This window comes from Schistocerca piceifrons, chromosome 1 (assembly GCF_021461385.2).
Source record: "Schistocerca piceifrons isolate TAMUIC-IGC-003096 chromosome 1, iqSchPice1.1, whole genome shotgun sequence".
Taxonomy (NCBI): domain Eukaryota; kingdom Metazoa; phylum Arthropoda; class Insecta; order Orthoptera; family Acrididae; genus Schistocerca; species Schistocerca piceifrons.
The window spans coordinates 235,606,949-235,632,587 of record NC_060138.1 but is presented as its reverse complement, the minus strand read 5'-3'; the positions used below and the strand labels follow the sequence as shown (position 1 = coordinate 235,632,587).

Genomic DNA, 25,639 nt, shown 5'->3' with positions numbered 1-25,639 from the left:
GTCTTTTGATGGGCTTGTAAGCTGAAGACCGGTTACCAAGATCAATAAACTACTGAAGGACAACCACAATTAATATTATAAATACTCACAAATAAGGAACTAAAGTGTAAGACATATATTTTGTTGCGACGACATTTTGGTGCGACGACAAACCAGAACTTAAGTAATAAAGTCGATATGAACCATTTTAGAGGACGTATAACGGGGAATATGGTCTATATAGAAAATTAAGATTTATTAACAATAAGAACAACAGTATGCTTACATAGTAACTAAACGTTACATTGAGTGTATTTCATTTTCCCGCCGTCCTCAGTACACCGCACACAACTGATGCACTTTGGCCTGTGTGTGCTCAGCACTAATCTTCATATTGTTGTCACCTGTGACGTTTGCCTGATTTGACACAGCTTGGAAACCTTCCACCGCTGTCCTGCACTGCAGCTACGCGATTACTGCAGACTTCCTACGGCGATCTGCTACCTTCCGTATGAGTGGCTGTCTTCTTGTTTCGCCGGGCCACTAATTCTTATGCTGCTGGTGTAACTGAGGTGTTGTCAGGACAACATACGCCGAGGAAACTGGAAAAAAGTAAATGCTAATTTAGACAGATTTTAGAGACGCACTTCAACAAATGGCTAAGGTTACAGATCAAAATACCGCAGATTTAATACATAGGCAAGGCCCTTTCCCTGGCCTATTGTGCTCGGTATTTTTCACTTCGGATCGCAGAAACATTAAAAACAATTAAATAGTGTCAGCTGTAAAAGAATTCCGCTACGGTAAGTACTTCGTGTTGGCAAATAGAACAGAGACAGCGAGCTAACTAAAAGAAAGGACGACTGCGCTCGGGATGCTTAGGATTCTCATCGATAAACAAATGGTAGCCTCGTACTGACAGCTCCGACTGTGTTGCCGCTTTCGTTGTACAAAACATTGTGCCTGCCAGCAGGCGGTGAGCCGTTGCAGTTGGAGATTAGTTTAACGCAAGGGCGCTGAGCTTGTCGATGGCGATCTACGAGTCGATCGCTATGTCTTTAAGGGTCGATCTTCCAAAACCTTTCAACAAAATCTGTTTAAATGGGCTACTTTTGTAAAATATGACTTTGTTGATAATGAATCTTCGCACGGTATTTGCAGGCGGTAAATCTGACAACACTGACTTCGCCTCTATCGACTCCATTTGCTTTACGCCTCGTTTAACGCTCGTGCCAAGTAACAGTCTTTCCTCTTGCACAGTTACAGAAATTAAATGTGAAACACTTTCCCCAAATACAACCAGAGCTGTTGGACCAACAAACATCATTGAATGAAGAAACTGCAAAGAAGTACAGGGCCAACACGATAGCACTAAGACAGACTTTGAAAACCAATTTTCTAATTTCAGCGTAATGGAATCTGTTCTTCCTGTCATACCTCAACTTTTCCAAAAACGGGTGTGGAAGTCGTTATAAGTGGAATGACTACCCTTTTTCTCTTTTAGTGAGACTGATCTTGAAGAGGGAATAATTGATTTCAAAGTGACATTTCCTTAAGGTATTAATACAATGGAGATAGCTTTTGAAAACTAGTAACTGTAAAAACCTACTCTAACGTTGTAAAAGTTACTTTGTTCGTATGTTTCATCGCTTTTTGGATCAACTAATCTATATGAGACAGGATTTTCAACAATGAACATAGTCAAATGTATGTGTAGAATTAAACTGACTGATCGTCGTCTTTCTGGATGTGTAAGGGTACCGCTGATAAATTATTCACCAGATTAGAAAAGACCAAGTATAGCACTAAAATTTTCATCATTTATAAAAATGTATAATTTAATTTTTTCACACGTTAATGTCTTGGAAAATTGAGTGGTAGGCCTACAACTTTTGATGGTGAGAAAATTAACATTTATGTATTTTGTTCGATTAAAAATGGTTTATTTTCCCTATGGTGTTGTTTTATGCTTAAACCTTTATGAATTTTTAGTCAGTAGATCTCTGCATGGCCTAAATTGCTTGTAGTAGAACTCAAACCTAAAAAGGTTCATCACCTCTGATTTAAAATTTCTTTTTGCATGCCCTACAATGTGCTACGAATATAGTCGAAACACTGACATAGGGCCGACACTATGGAGATCCACACCTTACATCAGTTTCGGATGTTTGAGGTCATTTATGTAGGAGATAGACTTTCAGCGTCGTATTTGAGAGACTTTCAGCGTCGTATTTGTTACGAGTTATATATAGCTAATGAAATGAGGTAGGAAAATTTGGAAATATTTAATACTGAGAGAGGAATTTTGGTGAATCAACGAAAGAAAAGTATGTCAGAGAGTTTGATAGTTTTCTAAGCATAACGCGATACGTTCAAACCTGTTTCCCCGACGGGGAAATTTAACGAGATTCGAAATAACGTAACTCTGGTCCAAATTAAAATAAGTACAGATTTTTCATATACTTAGAGACATAATAGAGAACTAAACCACATGTGAATATCCGATTTTGGCGTGGTCTTTGATGAGCTAGTTATTACCACTAAAAAGGGCTTTGGATTTATATATTAGAAGAAAATCTTATGAAAATATACTTACAGCTAAGCATAACTTAAAAGATTTAAAACTTGTATTACTGTATATTTCAAAAGTCTTCAACAAATTTGCAATAGATAATCTTAATGGCTGTTTTAAGCTTAAGGGCTGTGAAAGACACTGGATGAGTCTCAGGAATACAAACTATTCACGCAAACTAAGTTGGCACACGGCTTGGTGGCTGACTGGAGCGACTGTAAATGGGAAATGCCTTTATGGTCGCTCTCATTTTCCACCGCATGGAGTGTCAACTTAGTTTGCGCATATAGTATTGTTGGTATGCACGCATCAGTAAACTAGAAGCACATAACGGTAATAACGTACGGACTCCATATTGAGATGTTGAACGAGTTTGACGTGCCTGTCGTTTTCTACCCGATGCTGTATCCAGATGACAAAATCAAAGCGATCATCTTAAATTCTGGGCGCGTCCTGTTTCAGTCGCATGGCAAACGGACGAAGAAGCTAAATTCAGTTGCGAGGAAAGACCAGGCTAATTGAGACCGGCAGGTCACAACACAGGTAAAGTGGCATCGATTGAACTGTCTTCCACTAGAATTGTAACAGCTGGAAATCCAGTAATTTAAAAAGAAATGTTCAAAAATGTTAGTTTAATCTTGCTAAATTTTGCTGTCCTCTTAATCATTAGCCTGATTTATTATTGGATTTCTTTTTACATTATCAGCTGATAATACATCGTTAACTTTAGCCATTGAACTTGTTACTGATAGTAATAATTAGCTGTCAAATAATAACAACTAATACCTGATTAACAGCATTGCACAAGTACTGCGCAATATTTTCTTCACTCCAGGTAACAGAAGTTACAAATGACGACAATGACGAATCTTTACACAGTTGTATTTCACAAATGTTTCTATCATGCTTTGCATATCTGCGTAGAATATGAGTGTGGTATGAAAATGCTAATAACAATGTGCACGTGTGTGTGTATGTTTCCCTTTTCATAATAGTCTTTGCTGTTGTGACTTGCATTGTATCTCGATTGCTTTCATCTTTGTTGTGTCGTGTTACTTGTTTCATTCGATATATGTATTGCCTCTGTTAGGGAACCGTGGGAAAATAAATGTTTTGTTTTGAGTTTTAAAATGGGGCTCTGAGCACTATGGGACGTAACATCTAAGGTCATCAGTCCCCTAGAACTTAGAACTACTTAAACCTAACTAACCTAAGGACATCACACAACACCCAGTCATCACGAGGCAGAGAAAATCCCTGACCCCGCCGGGAATCGAACCCGGAAACCCGGGCGTGTTGAGTTTTAAAACTAGGCTATGTAAATCATTCTCGGAGTGTTAATTTTAGCTGTGTGATTGAGTGGAGGAATTCGATTTAACGATGCCAGTTGAGAACATAAATAAAAAAAAGTTTTAACTACCTAAATTTGTGACTGTCTATTTATAAGTCAACGAAGCTCTAGTTTGCAGATTAATGATAACAGCTTAGTTACGTCTAAAAACCAAATGTGATATTTAACTAAGCTGCTTATATTAATTACCTGAACCGTTATGACTTTATATTATCCTGGTATCAAATATTCAGCTCGAAATAAGTCTCTTGCTTTGTATTTCAGAAGTTCTGTGGACCACGTAGTAGTGCTGTACTTTAGCTCGAATTAAAGTGTTCGACTGACGTCACAGTTCGGCAAACTCGGGCTTTTTTTTGAGATTCTGATCGCTGCATGGTATAGCGACTTCATGACGGGTCATAGCGTTATTAATATTTTGAAATTTAATCATAAAAAAGATTTTGTAGCAGGTACTGCCGTATATTATAGGGTGTAAGTTATATGTAAACACAGCCGTCAACAAACAAATAAAGTTTCACAATCGCGATTCATTCTAATTCTCGAGATTTAGCTCGTTCTCCAATCTAGTGACTCCTGAAGGTAGTATCTCCACAGCCTCGATCTACCGTATTTCCGAAACGTGGCAAAAACGTGATTGATGCGCCCCTCCCCGAGCATTTGAGATAGGACGTCAAAAGTTTAAAAACATCCATTGTTAAGAATATGTTGAGTTTGTAGCTCTTTCTCCACTCTAGTGACTCCTGAAGGTGCACCCGGATCTACCATATTTCCGAACAGGGGCAAAAACATGATTGGTGCGCCCCTTCCCGAGCATTTGAGATGTCAAAAATCTAAAAACATCCATTGTTAAGAATATGTTGAGTTTGTGGCGCACATCTTTCTGAAGAGCTTGATATATAAAACACATATGTTCGACGAAATGTAAGACATGTGCTGTATTCTTAACAATGGATGGTTTTAGATTTTTGACATCTCAAATGCTCGGGAAGGGGGGCACCACTAACCAGATTTGTCACTCTAGAGCATGTCCGCGATGTGACAAGAGGACGCGTACTTTAACACTAGCAATCTTTATGAAGTGATGCATGTATACACTCAAGAAAAAAATTATCCGTATGGGACGGAAGTAGGTAGAGATGTGATTACATGGTTCAGTTTCAGAAAAATTGGATTATTTATTCAAGAGAAAGAGGTTCACAAATTGAGCAAGTCTGTAGCATGTTGGTTCACCTCTTTCCCTTATGCAAACAGTTATTGGACTTGACATTGATGATAGGGTTGTTGGATGTTAACCTGAGAGATATCGTGCCAAATTATCTCCAATTGGTGAGCTACATAGACAGACTCCCGAAAGGGTTCGATGGCTTTGCCAATAATACTCCAAACTTCCTCTGCTGGGGAGAGATGCGGCAACTTGCTGGCTGAGTTAGAGTTTGGGAAGCATGAAGACCACAAGTGGTAACTCTCGATGTATTATCTTGCTGAAATGTAAGCCCATGATGACTTGACATGAGTTCGATTCCCGGCGGGGTCAGGGATTTTCTCTGCCTCGTGATGACTGGGTGTTGTGTGATGTCCTTAGGCTAGTTAGGTTTAAGTAGTTCTAAGTTCTAGGGGACTGATGACCATAGATGTTAAGTCCCATAGTGCTCAGAGCCATTTGAACCATTTTGAACTTGCAATGAAGGGTAAACAAAACGAGGCGAAGAATATCGTCGATGTACAGCTGTGCTGTAAGTGTGCCGGGCATGACACTCAAACGCATCCTGCTATGAAAAAAAATTGCACCTCACACCCTCAACTCTGGTTGTCGGGCTGTATGGTGAGCGACAGACAGGTTGCTACCACACCACCATCTGCGGCGGCTCCCAACACGTCTTCGCTGGTCATCGTGATTGATTTCGAAGCGGGATTCATCACTGAATACAATTCTACTCCGCTCAACTAAATGCCAGACGTGTCTGGAAACGTTCCGGACAGCGGTGGAATTGCAACGTAACTGTCGTCCTCCATAAGGCATGATGGCCAGGAGTTTTCCATTGCAGGAACTCTTTGTTTCTTATCCGTGGCGCCCTTACAGCAAAGGTGTACGCTGACGACATTCTACGCCCCGTTTTGTTGACCTTCATGGGAAGCCATCTTGGGCTTACATTTCAGCAAAATAATGCCCGTGCGCATACAGCGAGAATTTCTACTGCTTTTCTTCGTGCTTGCCGCATCCGACCTTCGCCAGTAGGGTCACCAGGTCTCTTCCCTACTGAGAACGTGTGAAGAATTATGGCAGGGACCTCCAGCAATCTCGAAATTTTGACAATCTAACGCGCCAATGTGACAGAATTTGGCAAGATATCCCTTAGGAGGACATTCAGCAACTATGTCAATTAACAATAATTACTGCTTGTGTACAGGCTAAAGTGGGGTCAATGCATTACTGACCTCTTTCTCTTGAGTAAGTCATCCAATTTTTTCAGAAATTGTATTCATTTCTTTGTCTGTGCATGTACATAACACCGACAGAGTTCTTTCCCAAATGGGTAATTCCTTCGTAGGCGTCGGTTTTTTTAACGATGTATTTTAAGAAAAGCAAGAATTTCCTTAAGACAACATTGGGAGTTTGTTTTCTTCCATAACATAATGAATACGACAACGTATTCATGAATACTTTATTGTGTTGTTGATGATGGACATTAGTTCCGAATGGAACGAAAGTTAGATCATTTAGTACCCGTTACGTGATTAACACCCTCACAAAGTATGATAAATTTGAGAGTTGAGTCTCATCGTGTAACACTTTTTATTTACGTCAATACATTATGAAACATTATTTGAGGAGCTCCAAAATGCAGTCTAGTAAAATATTTCTCCTGACAAAGATCTGCACGTAACGAACGAAATATACGTAATGAATGCAATTAAATCCACCTGCGCCAATACGCAGCATATCATGAGTTGTTTCGGGAAGCATATCATCTTATCTCATCTTCCGGCGAAGTGCCGGTGAGTCACTGCTCCATTTCATCACAAAGACATCGGAGGCAGCGGCGGGCATGTAAAACAAGTATGGTACCTCCAAGACGATTAAATGGTCATTCCAAGATCACGCGAATATCAGTCAGCTCCTGGTGTCCACCATACACCCAATACAGGCTGCGAAGCTACGCTGAGGGCCACTGTCTGATCAAGATTATCAAGGAATTTCAGCTACCTCCTTTATTATTTTGTCCTACATACCAAGCGGCCGAACAGATAAGTCTTTCTTTTTTTGAAATTCGATTCTGTGTTTAACCAACGGAGATTTATTTTCCTAAATAATTATTATGTATAAGTGCAAGTAACGAGGTAACTACCCAATCCGACGTGTGTTCTCAAATTTTTTATACACGAAGAATACACTGAAAGAAACAATGTCAGAATTTCAGCAGCTAAGATACAGCGCAAGTACTTCTTTAAAATGCTAAAATTTGTCAAATTCATAATTTTTCAGTCGGCTGGAGAAACATACACCCTTGTCGTAGCTGCAGCAGACAGCGCTTGCACAAGACGGCAGGCATGCATTCTTGTTGGCGGCACATCGGTAAACGGATAACATGAGACACGAAACTTCCTGGCAGATTAAAACTGGGTGCCGGACCGAGACCCGAACTCGGGACCTTTGCCTTTCGCGGGCAAGTGCTCTACCAACTGAGCTACCGAAGCACGACTCACGCCCGGTACTCACAGCTTTACTTCTGCCAGTACCTCGTCTCCTACCTTCCAAACTTTACAGAAGCTCCCCTGAGAAACTTGCAGAACTAGCACTCCTGAAAGAAAGGATATTGCAGAGACATGGCTTAGCCACAGCCTGGGGGATGTTTCCAGAATGAAATTTTCACTCTACAGCGGAGTGTGCGCTGATGTGAAACTTCCTGGCGGATTAAAACTGTGTGCCGGACCGAGACTCGAACTCGGGACCTTTGCCTTGCGCGGGCAAATACTCTGTCATCCTTTCATTCAGGAGTGCTATTCCTGCAAGGTTCACAGTAGAGCTTCCGTAATGTTTGAAAGATAGGAGACAACGTACTGGCGGAAGTAATGGTGTGAGGATGTCCCAGCTAGATCTTTCTGCCTTTCTACTTTCCCTATAGCCATTGACAAACCTTGTGGAGCAGACGAAACTGCGGTAGCAGACAGCTACTGATTGAGATTTTCACTCTGCAGCGGAGTGTGCGCTGATATGAAACTTCCTGGCAGATTAAAACTGTTTGCCAGACCGAGACTGGAACTCGGGACCTTTGCCTTTTTTTGTAGAGCACTTGCCCGCGAAAGGCAAAGGTCTCGAGTTCGAGTCTCGGTCTGGCACACAGTTTTAATCTGCCAGGAAGTTCCATATCAGCGCACACTACCTTGCAGAGTGGAAATTTCATTCTGGAAACATGACACACCTTGATCTTAATGTGTAAACCGAATTTCAGTTTCCGTTGACAGTTACTATGACGCAGTTGTTCACAGCAACTATTCGCTTGAATTGGCAGCTCATTTAGTATGCTTAGTAATTAGCAGCTGACTTTGAGATATCGCTAAGTGTTAATGATGAAGATAAACCTGAATTAAATTTTTTTGTGATTTCTTTGTATCTGCTTGCTAATAGCGTCTGCTTTTGTGTAGGTTCCAGAGTTTCACATTAATGTGGAATCCAGTCCATGTTTTCAATCTCTTGAAGATGAAATATGAAGAACGTGGTATGCAATCGATATCACCTCTTTCTCCTAGAGACCTATGTATGTGTTACTTATTAATTTCTAGGACATTGATTCCTGTGATGTCGACATTTCGTTAGATATTGTGGAACCATTAGGGGAAATAGGAAATAACTCGAACGATTCTGTGAATTGTGTTTTGAACTTTGATTGACGTGCGAATTTTTTGCAAATTTATGCTGAGGTGTTATGGGACCAAACTGCTGAGGTCATCACTCCGTAGCCTTAGACTTCACTTGATCTAACGTAAACTAACTTACGTTAAGGACAACACACACACCCATACCCGAGGGAGGACTCGGACCTCCTACGAGGGGAGCCGTGCGGACCGTGACAAGACGCCCCAAACCACGCGGCTACGTGCTAGTTAAAGCCCAGAACAGAAACGGAGTACGGTATCTTCCAAGTCCAAAGAAAGCGTATACAGTAATAACTTCCAGAGAGAAAGAAGGCAGTAAATTTTTTGGTTAAACTGAGGAGGGTTAAAAAGCTTAAACTTACAGGGTGTTTCAAAAATGACCGGTATATTTGAAACGGCAATAAAAACTAAACGAGCAGCGATAGAAATACACCGTTTGTTGCAATATGCTTGGGACAACAGTACATTTTCAGGCGGACAAACTTTCGAAATTACAGTAGTTACAATTTTCAACAACAGATGGCGCTGCAAGTGATGTGAAAGATATAGAAGACAACGCAGTCTGTGGGTGTGCCATTCTGTACGTCGTCTTTCTGCTGCAAGCTGAAGCAGTACATCTCATCTGCATGTGAAGCCATTCCGCCAGACACGTTGTCAAAGGTTTCGGGTAACTTCATTCAGAGACTACGCCATATTATTGCTACGCATGGTGGATATGCGGAAAATATCGTACTATAGAGTTTCCCAGACCGCAGTGCCATCTGTTGTTGAAAAATGTAACTACTGTAATTTCGAAAGTTTGTCTGCCTGAAAATGTACTGTTGTCCCAAGCATATTGCAACAAACGGTGTATTTCTATCGCTGCTCGTTTAGTTTTTATTGCCGTTTCAAATATACCGGTCATTTTTGAAACACCCTGTATGTAGTGTGCAAAGCGGGTTTTGTTTCGTAAAGTCTGAACGTCACTTGTGTAAATAGAAGAAAGATTTCTTTCGAAAGGTTTTAACAGACATACTAAACTAGGGATGAAAGAAGAAATTGACATAACCGAAAACACGTTGTTTCAGCGAAAACCGTCATCCCATGGCTTCCGACATATACTGTGCAGTGTCTGATTTTTCAAATAGTTTGAGTCTGAAAGCCTTGAAGTGTTTGAGAAAATAGATGAATAACCGTCAACTGTTTATGACAGACCTATACGTCTACGTGCTTCGGTCATTACCACAATCACAGAACGTAAGGTGGAAAGATATTGGGTGGAAACAGTATAATTTTCATTACGGCCTCGTATAACATCGAAGTCATTATAGTGAAAGCTCACAGTCAATTCGTTGAGAACTTTTACAACGATAAATCTGATGTTATATGAGCCCAAAAGGACATGAAATATTCTTTCAGCTGATCTGTTTTAACTTTACCTCCTCTAATGATGGGCTATGACCGAAGCTGGTGGTTAATAAAGAATTTTCTCAAGTACTTAACGGCTGTTGACTGCCACTTAACTAAAAATTTAAACATTCATGTGTTCTTGGAAACGGGTTTTAAAATTCTTGTCTGTTTTCCCTATGTAAGGGACAGAACAAGTGGGGCATGATAGTTCAATAACCACTGTTGTTCAGTTTTTGGGTACTTGTTTTAAGTTATGGACTAGTAAGAGTCCTAATTGTGGCCTAGAAAGTTTCCTGTTAGTGGAGAATGCATTTTCTTAATAGTTAGGTAATGGGGCCTAAGTTTGGGATGCTGGCAAGTATTTTCTCTTCTCTTCCATGTATGGCAGTTCGTTATATTATCTTTGTGTATTTGTGTAGCCATTGTTTGTAGAAATAGAATTTAGTGTGTCAAGTTCTTTCTTAAGGTAGTTTTTCTAACTTAAGTTAGTGTGCTCTGTTTAGCATGGCCCTAAAATGTGTATATTTCTGAGTAGTCAGATGGCAAGGTGAGTTGTCTATCGTAACGTATGCGTACGTGTGTTTTTTATGTTGGATTTATGTTTTGTTGGCTGTTGGTGATTTTAAGACTCAGGAAATTTATTTCGTTGTCCTCAAGCTGTATTATGCATTTTACCCTTTTGTGGAAAGAACAATGTAAGTAGTCCCTCAATTTTACCTTTTGTGCCATCACATACTAACGTTGTGTCGTCATCATACTCCCAGTAATAGACTACGTTACTTTTGCGCCTAGTGTTTTCCTTAAGAAAAGTGTGCACCTTGAGTGATGTGATGTATGATTAGCAAAAGCATAAAGCAACGACTACTGGCTATAAAACGTTAACAGTTTTTTTTCCTTCGCTTTCGCTGTTTGTCACAATAATCTTTAACACTTGGTTCACTGGTAATAACAAATGGCTGACATCACTGAACAGCCAAAGAAAATGGTACATGTGCCTGATATCGTGTAGGGCCCCAGCGAGGACGCAGAAGTGCCGCAACACAATGTGGCATGGCCTCGACTAATGTCTGAAGTAGTGCTGGAGAAAACTGACACTATGAATCATACTTACGAGGGAGTGGAGATCTCTTCTGAACAGCACGTTCAATAATGTTCATGTCGCGGGAGTTTGGTGGCCAGCGGTAGTGTTTAATCTCATAAGAGTTCCTGGCAACATTATGACATCACTACAAGTGGATCGCAAATTTCTCTCTGTCACATGCGATCAGGTAGCTCACTGGTTAATTAAAAAATCCTTAGCTGCATATGAGTTTCATGTGAGGGGAGGGATCTAATTGGGCAATTAAAGATATCTGCTAGGTGGGCTGTTGGTGTGCAGTTTAGTTTTATTGGATAATCATAGATTGCGCCATTTCCGTTGGAGGATGGTTAATTTCGCAAATTTTGTGCATAGTAGAGAGGAAGTGTAGTATTTTGGGGATTCTGGAGACGGACACAGAAGAAAACGCTATGGCCTGGGGCACAGAGATTCGGGTTAGAGATGAGAAGATGGTGGAATAGTCTGGGAGTTACGGCGTAAGCCACAGCTTGCTATCTTGAGAATCTGCTTATCAGAGAATCATTAAAGAGTTGCTGCCACCAGCGGACCGTAGCAGATGTCTCCTTGAGTCGTTCATTCTGGCGAGAGTAGCTTGCATTGTTGGTTATCACGGAAGAATCATGATAAGGTGCTTTCGATTCGCTTTGCAGTAAATGTGGTTCGGCAGCGTGGTTCAATGTAGCCTCAAAGTTGAAGGCACACTCATGACCGAGCGGATATAGGCACTTTCATGTGGAATCTACATCTCCTTTCCTGTATCTATCAGAGCAAACACTGCGAGCCCATCTGTTTTTATGATTGCTTGCACCACACCGCTCTCTTGCGTTAAATCGTGCCTGTGTACAATATTCATTATTCATTCTGTTTGTTTTGCGTTGTTGCTATTCTTATTGATGTGGAGTCTTTCCCTTTTCCCACGTGTGTGTTGCTGAAGAGCAAACAAAATCGAGGTTACTTTGGACCAAAAATTTTAATTCAACAGATGTGTGACCTTCTCCAATCAATAATCGTTAAAGATTTTGCAAGAATCGACACCCACGAGTCATTTACGAGGCCCAAATCTTTCTCATTATCCAGTCTGTTGGGCGAGAGATCCATGTTTAAGTTGATGGGGAGCAGTCTTTCTGCCAGTCTGTCCAGCCGGGAGAGATTGTTAAATCGCCCAATAGGTTGTAGTTGGCGTCTTGCAAAGAGGTTATTTTATGTACATGTATGTTCCCAATATAGTCTGCTCTGCATTATTACGAATTTAGTCTATTGTTTGTTTGAATGAAGGCTGGTGACAATCTTACTCATTTACAATTACTGTTCTGGCGCACCTTATTTACTTTCGTGCCATTAATTTTTGAGTTCAAGCAAGCTTTGTCTTTGTAATATATTATCGTGAAGTTCAGTGCGTTATATCAACTTCATCATAGTATGCACAGGTCAGCATCTGCAGCAGCAGTCATTTGTCAGTCTCATTGGCGATAATTCTGCAGATGGTACAAAGCTGTAACAGTGCATATCCTACTCTTCTACGGAATAATAACACGAATAAGATCAAACTAGTCAGTGTATACTGTATAAGTCAGTATATACTGTATATACTGTATAAGATTTCAATGTACTTGTGACCATCGTAGCTAGTGGACTAATAATGTTTTTTTCTACTCATTTTACTAAGATATGAAGCTCTTCTTTTCGTTCTTCCGTGTTTGCGATTTAAAAACTGGGTTGTTTTGGAAATCAGACTTATGCAAACACAATTAGTTTATTTTTATATTTACCCAGACATGTTTCGACATCAATGAGTCATCTTCTGTGGGTCAAATTTTTATTTCTGTGGAGAACAATAACAAATTAGTAATAATTTAACTACTGTAGGCCTAAGAAATACAATATTTGCAATTTTTTCGTTTGGTTTAGAAACTCGCCTTAAAATTACATTGCTAAGTGAATTGTATTATTATACATCGATACTGGTGCTCGTTTTCGTCATTTTTTTGGCAGCAAGTCAGCTGTAATTTAGCCATGAAGAAAATTATTGCGCATTTGTGGAGAGCTGTTTCGAGGGTAGAGGTTATGTACGTTTCTGTAATTACATTTTTCGTCCTGTTTCGTGTCCCTGGTTGGTGCTATTTAGTGCTCTGTTTTCACTCAGTTTTTCACAAATTTCCTCTCTCTACTTCACCTCAAATGTTCTTACACAAAATGTGGTGAAATGTGATCTGAGCAGACACTTCTGACAACACACTCAGTGAGAGGTGTTATGTTATTGTTGTTGCTCACTTTTTCACCGTTGGTCTTGTGTTTGTTATGGCGCTGCTTTCGAATGTGTGTGTGTGTGTGTGTGTGTGTGTGTGTGTGTGTGAGTGTGTGTGTGAGAGAGAGAGAGAGAGAGAGAGAGAGAGAGAGAGAGAGAGAGAGAGAGAGATGGAAAGAGGGGTGGGGTGAGAACCAATAAAAGCAGTAGTTGTTTCTTTTTTTCTTTTACTGCTACGTTTTTTGTGGGGAGTCACCTTTGTATAGTTCATGTGTGTATTTGAGTTTGTCCAGTGGAGTTATGTTGAGCGGGTGTAGCGTGTGAGAGTTTGTGTGCTTGGGGATGGTTGGAGCTGGTGGGGATCGTTGTACTTTTGGCTGTAGGTTTCCTGAAAATTCCCAAATTATATTTGTTGTTGATTCTGTGTATGGTAATATCTAAGAAATTACTCTTCATTTTCTCCTCAGTGTTTTATTGCACAGTGTTGTATTTTCATTCAGAACTCTCTTTCCATGTATTCTTGCTTTTTGTATGTGGTAGTTCTCCTCTATTGCGAGTTTTTATTAGAGACTGTTGCTTTCTCTGAGAAACTTAAGATCAGTCTCCATGTTTTTTGAGTGGTCTTTTTCTTGTATTAGATGATCTGCAAAAGTGGAGTATGTACTATTAGGACTCTCAGGTGTTCAGAGTATCTCGTTTTGAAATTTCTGCATGTTTGGCCTATGTAGACCGACTGGCATGAACTGTATGTTAACTGATACATTCCAGCTTTGGAGAATTTGTCTGCAGAAGTGTTCTTAGATCTTAGATTCTTCTGTACTGTATTATTTGTGCGGAATGATATTTGTAGCCCTTGTTTCTTCAGTATGTTGCCCACTATGTGGAAGATTTTGTTACTGTATGTTAGTATGTGCCATGCAGTACTCTTTGTAGGGCGTACCTGGCAACTTGTGTTTGTCTGAATCTTGTGTTCTTGGTGGTGATTTGTTGATAGTTTGTTCTATTTAAATTTGTTTTTTAATTTTGCTGTTTAGTTTGTTTATCATTTGTGTGTTGTACCCATTCTCTCTGGCTATTTGGTGCAATGTATTTTGTTCACCCAAAAATAAAATTCACCACTGAGACAGAACAGGGAATGAAGCTTAATTTATTAGACATTACAATACACAGAATCCACAACAAATATAATTTTGGAATTTTCAGGAAATCTACAGCCACAAGTACAACCATTCACATAAACTCCAACCACCCCCAAGCACACAAACTCTCAAGTTTGACACATGCTACACAAGCTCAACACAACTCCACTGAGCAAACTCAACTACACACATGAACTATACAAAGGTGACTCCCCACAAAAACATAACAGGAAGAAAAAATAAAAAAAAATCTTCTATTTTCTTGGTTCCCTCCCCACCTCTCTTTCCATCTCCCCCTACCTCTCTCTCTCTCTCTCTCTCTCTCTCTCTCTCTCTTTCTTTCTCTCTCTCTCTTTCTCTCTCTCGCGCGCGCACACACACACACACACACACACACACACACACACACACACACACACACACACATATATATATATATATATATATATATATATATATATATACTCAGTGTTATATGTACACTCAGTGTTTGTTATGAGCTGCTTTTGAATATATATATATTCAAAAGCAGCTCATAAGAAACACTGAGTGTGTTGTCAGAAGTGTCTGCTCAAATAACATTTCACCACATTTTGTGTAAGTTCATGTGAGGTGAATCAGAGAGAAGAAATTTGTGAAAACAGTGCACTAAATAGCAGTTGACTGAGACACCAACCAGGGACACAAAACAGGACGAAAAATGTAAGTACAGAAACGTACATAACCACTACCTTCGAAACAGCTCTCCACAAATACGCTATAATTTTCTTCATGGGTAGTTTGAAGACGACATGCTGTCACAAAAACGACGAAAACGAGCATTAAAATACATGTATGATAATACAATTCAGTAAGCGATGTAATTTTAAGGTGAGTGTCTAAACCAAACTAAGCAAATTGCAAATATTGTATTTCTTGGGCCTGCTGCAGTTAAATTGTTATAAATGTGATATTGTACTTTACAGAAATAAAAATTTGACTCACAGAAGTTGACACATTGGTGTTGAAACATGTCTGGGTAAATATGAAAATAAACTAATTGTGTTTGCATAAGACTGATTTCCAAAACAACACAAATTTGTTTCTGTTTGGCGAAGATGAGATTTATATGTACAAAGCTAATAATAAACTGCCATGTGTGGTTTTAGTGACTTGAGAAGTTTTTATTATTTATTATTAATAGTTTCATAAAATAAGGTACACAGCATGTTAGTGGACAAATCGGTGAAATAAAATTTCCTCACACGTCATTTCAGATATTATATGGAAGTGAAATTACAGGTTCATAAAAATGCTGATTAGAGATCCCGCAATTTTTCAGAGTTAAGGAATCCTCCTCCCCATTAGTCTTAATTCGGTCCTGAAGACAACAGGTATATAAAGGCTGTCTCACCTATCTTCGACGACGCACAGGTAACCGGAGAGGAATACGTCCAGCCTCTCCTTGAACTCGGGGAGAATACAGGCGGCCAGGTGTCGGCAAACGCCAGATCCGCCGGGCGGCGTGGTGCAGTTCTGGAAGCTGCCCTCCGTCTGGAACACACACCATAGGCTGCATTCAGCTGCCACATCTCGGACTTTCCAGTATCGTAAAGGTTTACAGAACGGCCCAAAAACATGTACACTCTTTGATAATCAATGTTAATGGAACAAAATGTCATACCGTTACAGTTCTTGAACAGGGGAGAGGTTTTTTTATGTTATGGGTCTTATAATTAAAGTTTTCCGTGAGATATTTAAGTCTCGTCTTTATCTGCGATAAACTAAGAACTTAAAATTTACGCCACTGCCAGGAGTCCAACTTGGGTCTTCTTGCTTACTAGGCATAAACGTTAACCATTACACCACCGCAGCTATATTGCAAATATTGCTACACGAGCTACATACGTCGAGTATCCTCCCCAATACAGACTTCATTTCTTCAGCTTATTTTTCCCGGGCATTGGGTTCTCCTGCACTGGACTATCACCCCTAGTAAGCAAGAAGACGTGGGTTCGAGACCGGCCGTGGCACAAATTTTAATTTCTTTTTCTGCTTCCATCATTATCGCAGATAAAGATCAGACTTAAATGTCTCAGGGAAAACTTTAATTATAAGATCTAAAACATCACCTATGGTACAGGACTTTTCCATTACGTCCAACGCTGGGGTGTCATTCCAATGCCGGAGAGCCCTATCAATAGTGACAATGTAGGAGGAAAATAAACTGAAGATATGAATTGAAGTTTGTGTTGGGGAGGGCAATTGACTTGGGTAGCTCGTGTAGCACTGTTCACTATTGCGCTGCTGTGGTGTAATGGTTAGCAATTCTGCCTAGTAAACAAGAAGGCACGGGTGCGAGTCCCGGCTGTGGAACAAATTTCAATTTCTTTTTTCTGCTCACACCATTATCGCAGCTGTTTTCTGTGTTCAAAGTGACCCCCATTAGCAGCCAAGCAACATCGGAGCCGCTGTATTGTTGACCGAACTACGGCTGTCAGTGTTGTCAGTATGACAGCCGCACACGACGCCTGGCTTCTGTTGATAAACTTCATTTTTCAAGGTCCCCCATAGGTAGAAATCAAGAGGTGTAATGTCTGGAGATCGTGGTAGGGTACTCAACAGCTACTATTCGACCTATTCATCGTCCAGATAGATTTTAATCCAAGAGCCTCTGAAGCCTCTACGGCAGTGAGGTGGAGCGCCACCTTGTTATAGGTAATCTGTTTCATTTCCAAATACCTCTCGGTTAGCAGGTGAAGATGCAGCATATGAAGATACACCTCTCCAGGTACGCTACCTTCAAAGAAGAATCGACCAATCAAGCAGCATGATGGCAGAACACCCCACACATTGACATCCTGCAAAATTAACATGTTTGTCCAGGTGAACATGAGTATTTTTAGTAGCCCAGTACGAGCAGTTGTGACGGTTTGCCGTGCAAATCAGTTTGAATTGATCTCGTCAGACCAGATAATCATCCCTGAGAACCGTTTATCCTCGCGAGGCATGCCTTCAAAACAATCGCAGTACGCTATCCTTCGATTTGGGTTAACCTCATTCTTAGCGTGTGGCGATCTTGGAATGTACACTTTCCACTTTGCAGCCTTCAGAACTCGTCGTACTCTTGATCGGCTTAACCCGCCTTCACGTCCAGCCTGCTTCACAGATTTTTGAGGTGACCTAGCAAAATGTTGCAACATAATAACACGGCAGCTGCACTTGTTAATGTTTTTGGTAACCCAGACCTTTCCTTAGGCACATCCTGAACAGTACTGTCAGCTTCAAATTTATCCAGAACACGATAAATTGTTGTACGTGTTGGTGGCTGAGTTACGTTCGACCTCCGTCATGTTTTCATACGCCCAGTACCACTTCAATATCGCCTTCCATTGCTGAAACGACGATCTTACTTCATTCATTGCTACAGGGTCACCTGCTAGAAAACACGCACCGAGATCAGTTGAGAATTAATGGGTTGCACTACCTCCCAAAATTGTAACGATATCTCATTTTGTTGCAAGGATATTTCTCTGGCCCCTATGTAAAGGCTACTTTTTAGTGTGATAAGAGAGAGAGACATTGACTGATAGAAAATTTAAGCATCGCGATGAAATGAATCAATGTTGGCACAGTTTAACACAGGTACATATCGACAGAAAGTGAGCAAATGATTAGTGTTGCTATGATCTCTGATGGTCACAGCCGCAACCTCATTACGTTAGTGTTGTCGTTATTTGACTATGTTAGCAAGCCTTACAAAATGTACACCGCTGGCCATTAAAATTTGCAACACCATGAAAGTGGCGTGCAACGAACACCAAACTGGTGTGAAGTGTACAACTCGCTTGCCGCGCGGAGTGTCCGCGTGGTCTAAGTCGTCATTTCACGGATTTCGTGGCCCCTCCCGTCGGAGGTTCGAATCCTCCCTCGGGCGTGGGTGTTTGTGTTGTTCTTAGCACAAGTTAGCTTAAGTAATGTGTAAGTTTAGGGACCGATGACTTCAGCAGTTTTGTCCCTTAGGAATTCATACACATCTGAACATTTTTTTGTACTACATGCTTGTTTACGCAAATGATTAAGATAACAGCGCAACTGCACAACATAGCACAAAGTAGATAACGCCGTCTATATTCTGTAAATAAGGAAAGATTAGATAGCGTGTTTCTCATACAGAAATATGATTTTTAGTGTTGCTTTCTTGTGAAAATATGGATTTATGCTTCAATGTAGAGAGATTTCTATCAGTGCATGTCGGTAGTCCACCGTCGGAGGATCACCCGCTTTCGAAACTGTGGTTTAACGTCTGCGACACTACTTTTCCCTTTGTTCAGGATCCCACGAATGTCTTTGAATATGGAATCGATCAGTAGAGGAGGACGATACACAACGCTATGAAGGATCCCAGTTGCCACTTGCGACTAGTGCCTGGTAGCACAAACATAATGTTCGCTCATCTGTGTTGGGTAGTACAGCCACTTCATGTGCCTGAGTCAGAAAGTAAACTTGCAAGAAAAGTATCCACGAAGGAAGTGCGACGTCCTCTGGACCACTACTGAGTAAATGGTGGGCCACCAAGGGACGGCTACCCTTGACACGGCGGAAGGGAGAAGCGTGGGACGTGTTCCAGTTCTGCGTGCATCACAATGAACGCACCCCTGATGGGGTCTCCGGGCAGGAGATCGAATTTTGCCACATTTCGTGGAACGGCGTAATGTTATGGAGATCCAGTGGGTACAAAACACGACCACCTCTGGTTCGCCTAAGTTACATTTATGACGTGGTAAAACTGTTGCTTGTGGCCTACGTTCGAGCACTCCAGACGTTATTATTCAACAAATTTATGCAAGACCATAAGTTCTACAGGTCTGTCAACCGTTAAAAACATCTCGTCATGGGTTACCGACAGTCTGATTACTCTGGCATAGCCGCGCAGAGTGGCCGCGCGGTTAGAGGCGCCATGTTACAAATTGCGCGGTACATCCCGCTGGAGGTTCGAGTCCTCCCTCCGGCAAGGGTGTGTGTGTTGTGCTTAGAGTAAGTTATTTTGAGTAGTGTGTAAGTCTAGGGACCGATGATCTCAGCAGTTTGGTCCCTTGGGAATTCACACACATTTGAACAATTCTGGCCCACCGTTGAAGAAGCTTGTAATGACGTACTGGTATGTGTCATCAAAGCTCAGTTCTGCTCGATGTCCAGTGGGGTTAGAATCATTGTTGCTGCAAAAGGCGGCTGCCCAGTATATTAATTTTTGCACTCTGTACGCCACCAAAAAATGTTCAAATGTGTGTGAAATCTAAGGGGACTTAACTGCTAAGGTCATCAGTCCCTAAGCTTACACACTACTTAACGTAAATTATCCTACGGACACACACACACACACACACACACACACACACCCATGCCCGAGGGAGGACTCGAGCCTCCGCCGGGACCAGCCGCTACGCCACCCAGTCATCTACAAACTCAATCATGTTCTTTCTACTATTTTGCATTGCACAATAATTAAAATTTAATTTTTTGCTATCTTTTCTACTGCTGCAGTTTTAATCACCAACAATAAGTAGAGAAAGTGCGCTGCCCCGGAATGTTAGTGAGAACGACATCGGAGAATACCTCGTGATGGTGTGAGAAAACGTCAGCAGCACTTTGCGGAGTTCCACGGGGTCATTACTGTTGGTCAGTATGGGGCAGTACTATCAGTTCGTGCATTATTTAAGTATCTGAGGTGCTCGCATATTACTTGCTGCTGGACTGAATGTTAACGTGAGGGAAACCACAGGCATGGTCAAGATTCTGGTCAACCAGCTCTGACCACATTAAAGAAGGGTCGCCGTATTTTACGCTAGACACAATGTTATCCATTCACTTCAGCACATGATATCATGACACAAGCTGTCGATTCACTGAAATAAAACCGCACAATTTGTTGGGCACTGTCAGAAGCCTGGTTAATAAAGCTGGGTGACTAGCGTACACTGCCGTTAACACCACAACACAGAAAGCTGCGTTTTGAATGCCATCCGGAAATATAGACTTCCGACTAATGGCGTAGAATAATTTTGAACCAAGAATCTCGGCTCTGCACTACCTGGAATGATTATTATCAGAGATTATAAAGTCCTCGAAGGGACATAGATCAATTCTACCAATGTTCTGGAGCGAGAGGTCGGTATTACCGCAAGTGTTATTGTGTGGCGAGCCATCGGGTGCGACTTCAGGTCACTTCTGGTAGGCCGTCCGAAGTGACCGAGCGGTTCTAGGCGCTTCAGTCTGGAACCGCGCGACCGCTAAGGTCGCAGGTTCGAATCCTGCCTCGGGCATGGATGTGTGTGATGTCCTTATGTTAGTTAGGTTTAAGTAGTTCTAAGTTCTAGGGGACTGATGACCTTAGATGTTAAGTCCCATAGTGCTCAGAGCCATTTGAAACATTTTTGATCTTCTGGTAGTCCCAGTGACCTCTGGCGGCACAGACGTGGCTCACAGACGCTCTGCGTTCTCCGATGTTTCCTACCATTAAACTGTATTTCGGTACCATCTTTCAACAGGACAATACTCATCCACACACTGCACGTTATTGTCTTAAATGGTTGGAGGATGTTGAAGTAGCCAGCAAGATCTCCCAATTAGTCCCATGTGTGGGACCAAGGATGTCAAATCTATACCGGAATCAACATAGGGGCTATGGAGGGCCAGATTCAGTAGTTACAGAACAATGTATTGCGAATACATGGAAAGAAGGATCCTTTATTGTGTGATTACATGATAGCGGAACAAATACTGGTAGCATTTACTTCTGTAAAATATCTGGGGGTATGCGTGCGGAACGATTTGAAGTGGAATGGTCATACAAAATTAAGTGTTGCTAAGGCGGGTGCCAGGTTGAGATTCATTGGGAGAGTCCTTAGAAAATGTAGTCCATCAACAAAGGTGGTGGCTTACAAAACACTCGTTCGACCTATGCTTGAGTATTGCTCATCAGTGTGAGATCCGTACCAGGTCGGGTTGACAGAGGAGATAGAGAAGATTCAAAGAAGAGCGGCGCGTTTCGTCACAGGGTTATTTGGTAAACGTGATAGCGTTACGGAGATGTTCAGCAAACTCAAGTGGCAGACTCTGCAAGAGAGGCGCACTGCATCGCGGTGTAGCTTGCTGTCCAGGTTTCGAGAGGGTGCGTTTCTGGATGAGGTATCGAATATATTTCTTCCCCCTACTTATACCTCCCGAGGAGACCACGAATGTAACATTAGCGAGATTCGAGCGCCCACGGAGGCATTCCGGCAGTCGTTCTTCCCACGAACCATACGCGACTGGAACAGGAAAAGGAGGTAACGACAGTGGCACGTTAAGTGCCCCCCGCCACACACCGTTGGGTGGCTTGCGGAGTATAATTGTAAATGTAGATACGACTGTACTACACCTTTACCATCCGAATCAAAGTATGCATCTACACCCAACAGGTTATAAGATCCAGAAGAGGGACCATTAGCGTGCTTGTATTGCCAATTTCACCGTACATTTCACTTTATTCACAAAAATAAAGTCAGGTAATATCTCAGTGCATCAGGTTTCGTTCAAAAGCACTTAAAACAAGGAGTACAGTGATATATAGAGCTTTTCACGAACTTTAGAACAATGTTAAATGAGATGAACAGTTACGTTTTACAGACCATACTTGCTTTGCTACCTCTGTTAAAACGAGAGTTAGGAATATTGACCACGCAACAAAATTATGTGCTTATCTGTGTATTATCATTTGCCGCAAACCTCGTTTTGATATCTTAAGCCGTTCACGAAATAAAATGGTATTACGTCTTACGCTATTTACCTTGCATATAGGGTAGTTTGAGTGAATAGTGAGACAGAATGTAGTACCGGGCCGTGTGGATACTGGCCGAGGACCATGACTGATCACGTTGTGACTTGCATAGTTACGTGCATCACTATGGAAATGTGCCCGTAATTTGGCGTGCACTTGGTACCTATTTAAGCGTTCCATAAAGTGGGCATCACAAGACCCACCAAAGGAAATGGGAAGAAGTTCCGTTTGGACGCACAACAAGGCACATATTAATACTGGTATCAAGGTATTATAGCGTCTAGAGATATCAAGGTATTATAGCGTCAAGAGCTAAAACAAAATCGGCTGTTCATACTTTAATTACAGCCACTGCAGTATATGCCTCCGCAGGTACTACGCAAAATAAAGAAATCGGTCATTGTGATTGATAAAATGGATGAGAAAACGGGAGGAAAATGGAAACTGGACATTTCTGCAACGTGAACGTCTTCTAGAAAACGAATATTCGTGTATACATTATTTGAAAATGAGTGAGGATAATTCGTGATTTCTACCAGAGATTGCGCAATAGAAATTAACGACACGGGGTACCGTGATGATAAAATTCATTGCACATAGCAGGAATAATTTGTTACCTGAAGATCCCTTGCTACCCCTTTTTTGATACGTCAAGATCATTTCCAGTGTCAATTCTGTTTGAGTCTCTAACGGAAAAGCTTTCTTGGCAGTTTTCAGACGGTTTTTCTTATTGATTGCAGTTTACGTGGCAGACTTCGTTTAGTGCTTGCTTCTGTTCTGACAGTATTGATTGAAACTCTCATTTAAGCTTTGCACCAAGTTAATATATTTTTCCTTCTTTTCCATCGAAAACACTTCGTCAGGTGCCGACAGCGTTCCCTCTGCGTTCAGGTTGAAAGAAAACACATCAGTGAAAGCTTGCATTCGTGTATTATCGGATGCGAGTTCAAGCACCAATATATGTTCGCCTTCATTTCCATACAACATGCATACGCAGTGTGGAGTTAGTAATTTTAGACAGTCTGTACAATAAAGCAGCATCTGTTCTGAGCTAAAGGGAAATGCAGTTAAGTTTCCCACAATATGTTATTACAAGTGTCCATTTCCTTTATAGGAGGAGCATATTTCTATACTTTCCGTCAACATAAAAATGTTTTTACTTTAGTCTCATGAACACCCAAATTACAAAAGAAAGAGAAGGCAATCAGTGGATTAGAAGGGACGTGCTATTAATCAAGCTCATTGAATCTTTCTCCATTTGGAACTACCATTTTGTTCCATACCGTCTCTTGCGTATTTCCATACTACGGCGCTATCAAGAAAAACCTGAAACGTTCGTAACAGTAGCTGTAGCAGCAGTGCAGGTACGAAGCCTGTCACAGATCTGTTCCCTCGAAAACTGAGCACCGTATTTACAACAGGGGACTGGTTCGCTGCAGAGGTACTACACATCTGCGCCAGCGGTAGCACTCTTGCTAAGACAACGCACAGCTAGTGAGGACTTACCTGGTTCTCAGCGAGCTGGAAGTGTTGGTCGGTGCCGTTAATATTCAGTGTGATCTGAGATCCGTTCCGAAGTGGACCCAGCCACGTGATGTCCCCCAGCGTTGGCACGACCTCTGCAAAAGACCACAAAGCGAATGCCAGAATATGTGATGCTTCATGCATATTTCCGTATTATTGTATTTCTTAACCACTATGTTGTTTCACTGTTGGTGACTGACCAAGATATTTGATTTCTTTTACTGTTGGTCCAACACTTCGCACCACAGAGGTAAGGGGCATGATTTCAGCGGCATAACCAACATACTGTGCCTTGAAAAAGCAGTGTATTTCGAAGAGTGATTCAGAGTCACAAGAAAATAACTTCTAAATAAATGAAGATGGAAACTTCAGACAAATTTAAACTTGCACATCGAAACTAAAAGATTATATAAGTACCGATTCATGTGTAGGTATCTCCGGCGCAACTGCTAGAACGTGCCGAATATTTCAGTTTTCGACCCGCCGTTGCTTGTGAAGGCATTTCTTAGCAATAACAATAATTCAGAGTGGCTTGATGGTTGGTTGCAAGTATTTCAACTGGACACCACTTCGGCGACGTCCGTGTCCCTACTGTGGGGTAGGGAAACCTACACTTTAACGCGCAACCCGAACCACGTGTCATTTCTGGCGATTCCTCAGGTCGTTAAACGGTGAAGGCTAGGTTAAAGACTGGAAATTTCCGTGGTTTGATAGGAATTCGATCCGCTTAGCTCTCGGTTACCGCTAGACCATAAGAACCGATAATTCTTAACAATAACCTGCCTAAATGTCGAACCTCCCGTGTCGGTACATGGATATCGCATTGCATCACTGGCCTTCTAAGTCACATGATCTCATGCTAAGTCTTTTTTCTTTTTTTTTCGTGCCGTTTTGTCAAACACTCTGTTTACGTGCTTCCGTTTTCAACAACTTTGGGAGAACTGTGACACAAGATAGCCACGTCAGTTAAGGAAAACTATGGAAGTTTTACTTTCGTCTACAAGGAATGATGTAGACACATAACAGTGTGTCTGTACACTGGTCATAAAAATATCGCAACCGACAGGGAACTTTTTGTCTCATTCAAATCCGATAATAATAACTGATTTTAAATACAGGTCCATGTCAATTAGTTTCCGAGCAAACATTGCGATGGGAACTGGATGCGAAGGGCATCAGAAGCAGATTGCTTCGCAAAAGGCCTTTGTTCATAGTGACACATAAGACTGCACTAAACAACACAAAATACGGCAAAAAGTTGATTTTAAACGCGAAGTGTGGTTCGACGAGTGGTGATCTTGCCTCGTGGTGTGCACCAACGGGTCACTGTAGCGTTTAACCTCCAGATGTGGAGGTGGTTCTGTGAAAATTTGGAGGTATTTCTAGTACTACCACTCGGACCCACTTCTTCAGGTTGCCGTGAAAATGAGGCAGAATGTTTATTTCAGTCTTACTGGTGACAAGGCGTTGCTCTGAGTTTGCTGTGCGCACTTCCAAGATGATAACAGTTATAATCACAGAGCTGGAAGGGTATTTTCGTGATCTGGCGAACACCCAGGCACTCTACCCCACCTCGACTGGCTGTCTTAATCCTTTATGTGGTAGTGGTAAATATACATTGAGATGACAAATGCAAGTGGTTAGCGATATGCACAAATACTGGTGGCG

General features: G+C 41.4%; 1 protein-coding gene across 1 annotated transcript in view; it reads right to left on the bottom strand.

Annotated features, from left to right (window-relative positions):
- Nucleotides 1–209: 209 nt before the first annotated feature.
- The window catches only part of LOC124803981 (inter-alpha-trypsin inhibitor heavy chain H6-like), a 182,512-nt gene continuing 157,082 nt past the window's right edge, over nt 210–25,639 (bottom strand). Inside the window, exons 15-17 of the mRNA XM_047264716.1 lie at nt 23,954–24,066; nt 16,043–16,182; nt 210–581 (exon numbers count right to left, since the gene is read on the bottom strand). Of these exons, the coding sequence (XP_047120672.1) occupies nt 530–581; nt 16,043–16,182; nt 23,954–24,066 (305 nt within the window). The 3' untranslated portion in view covers nt 210–529. The remainder of the gene's footprint in view (nt 582–16,042; nt 16,183–23,953; nt 24,067–25,639) is intronic.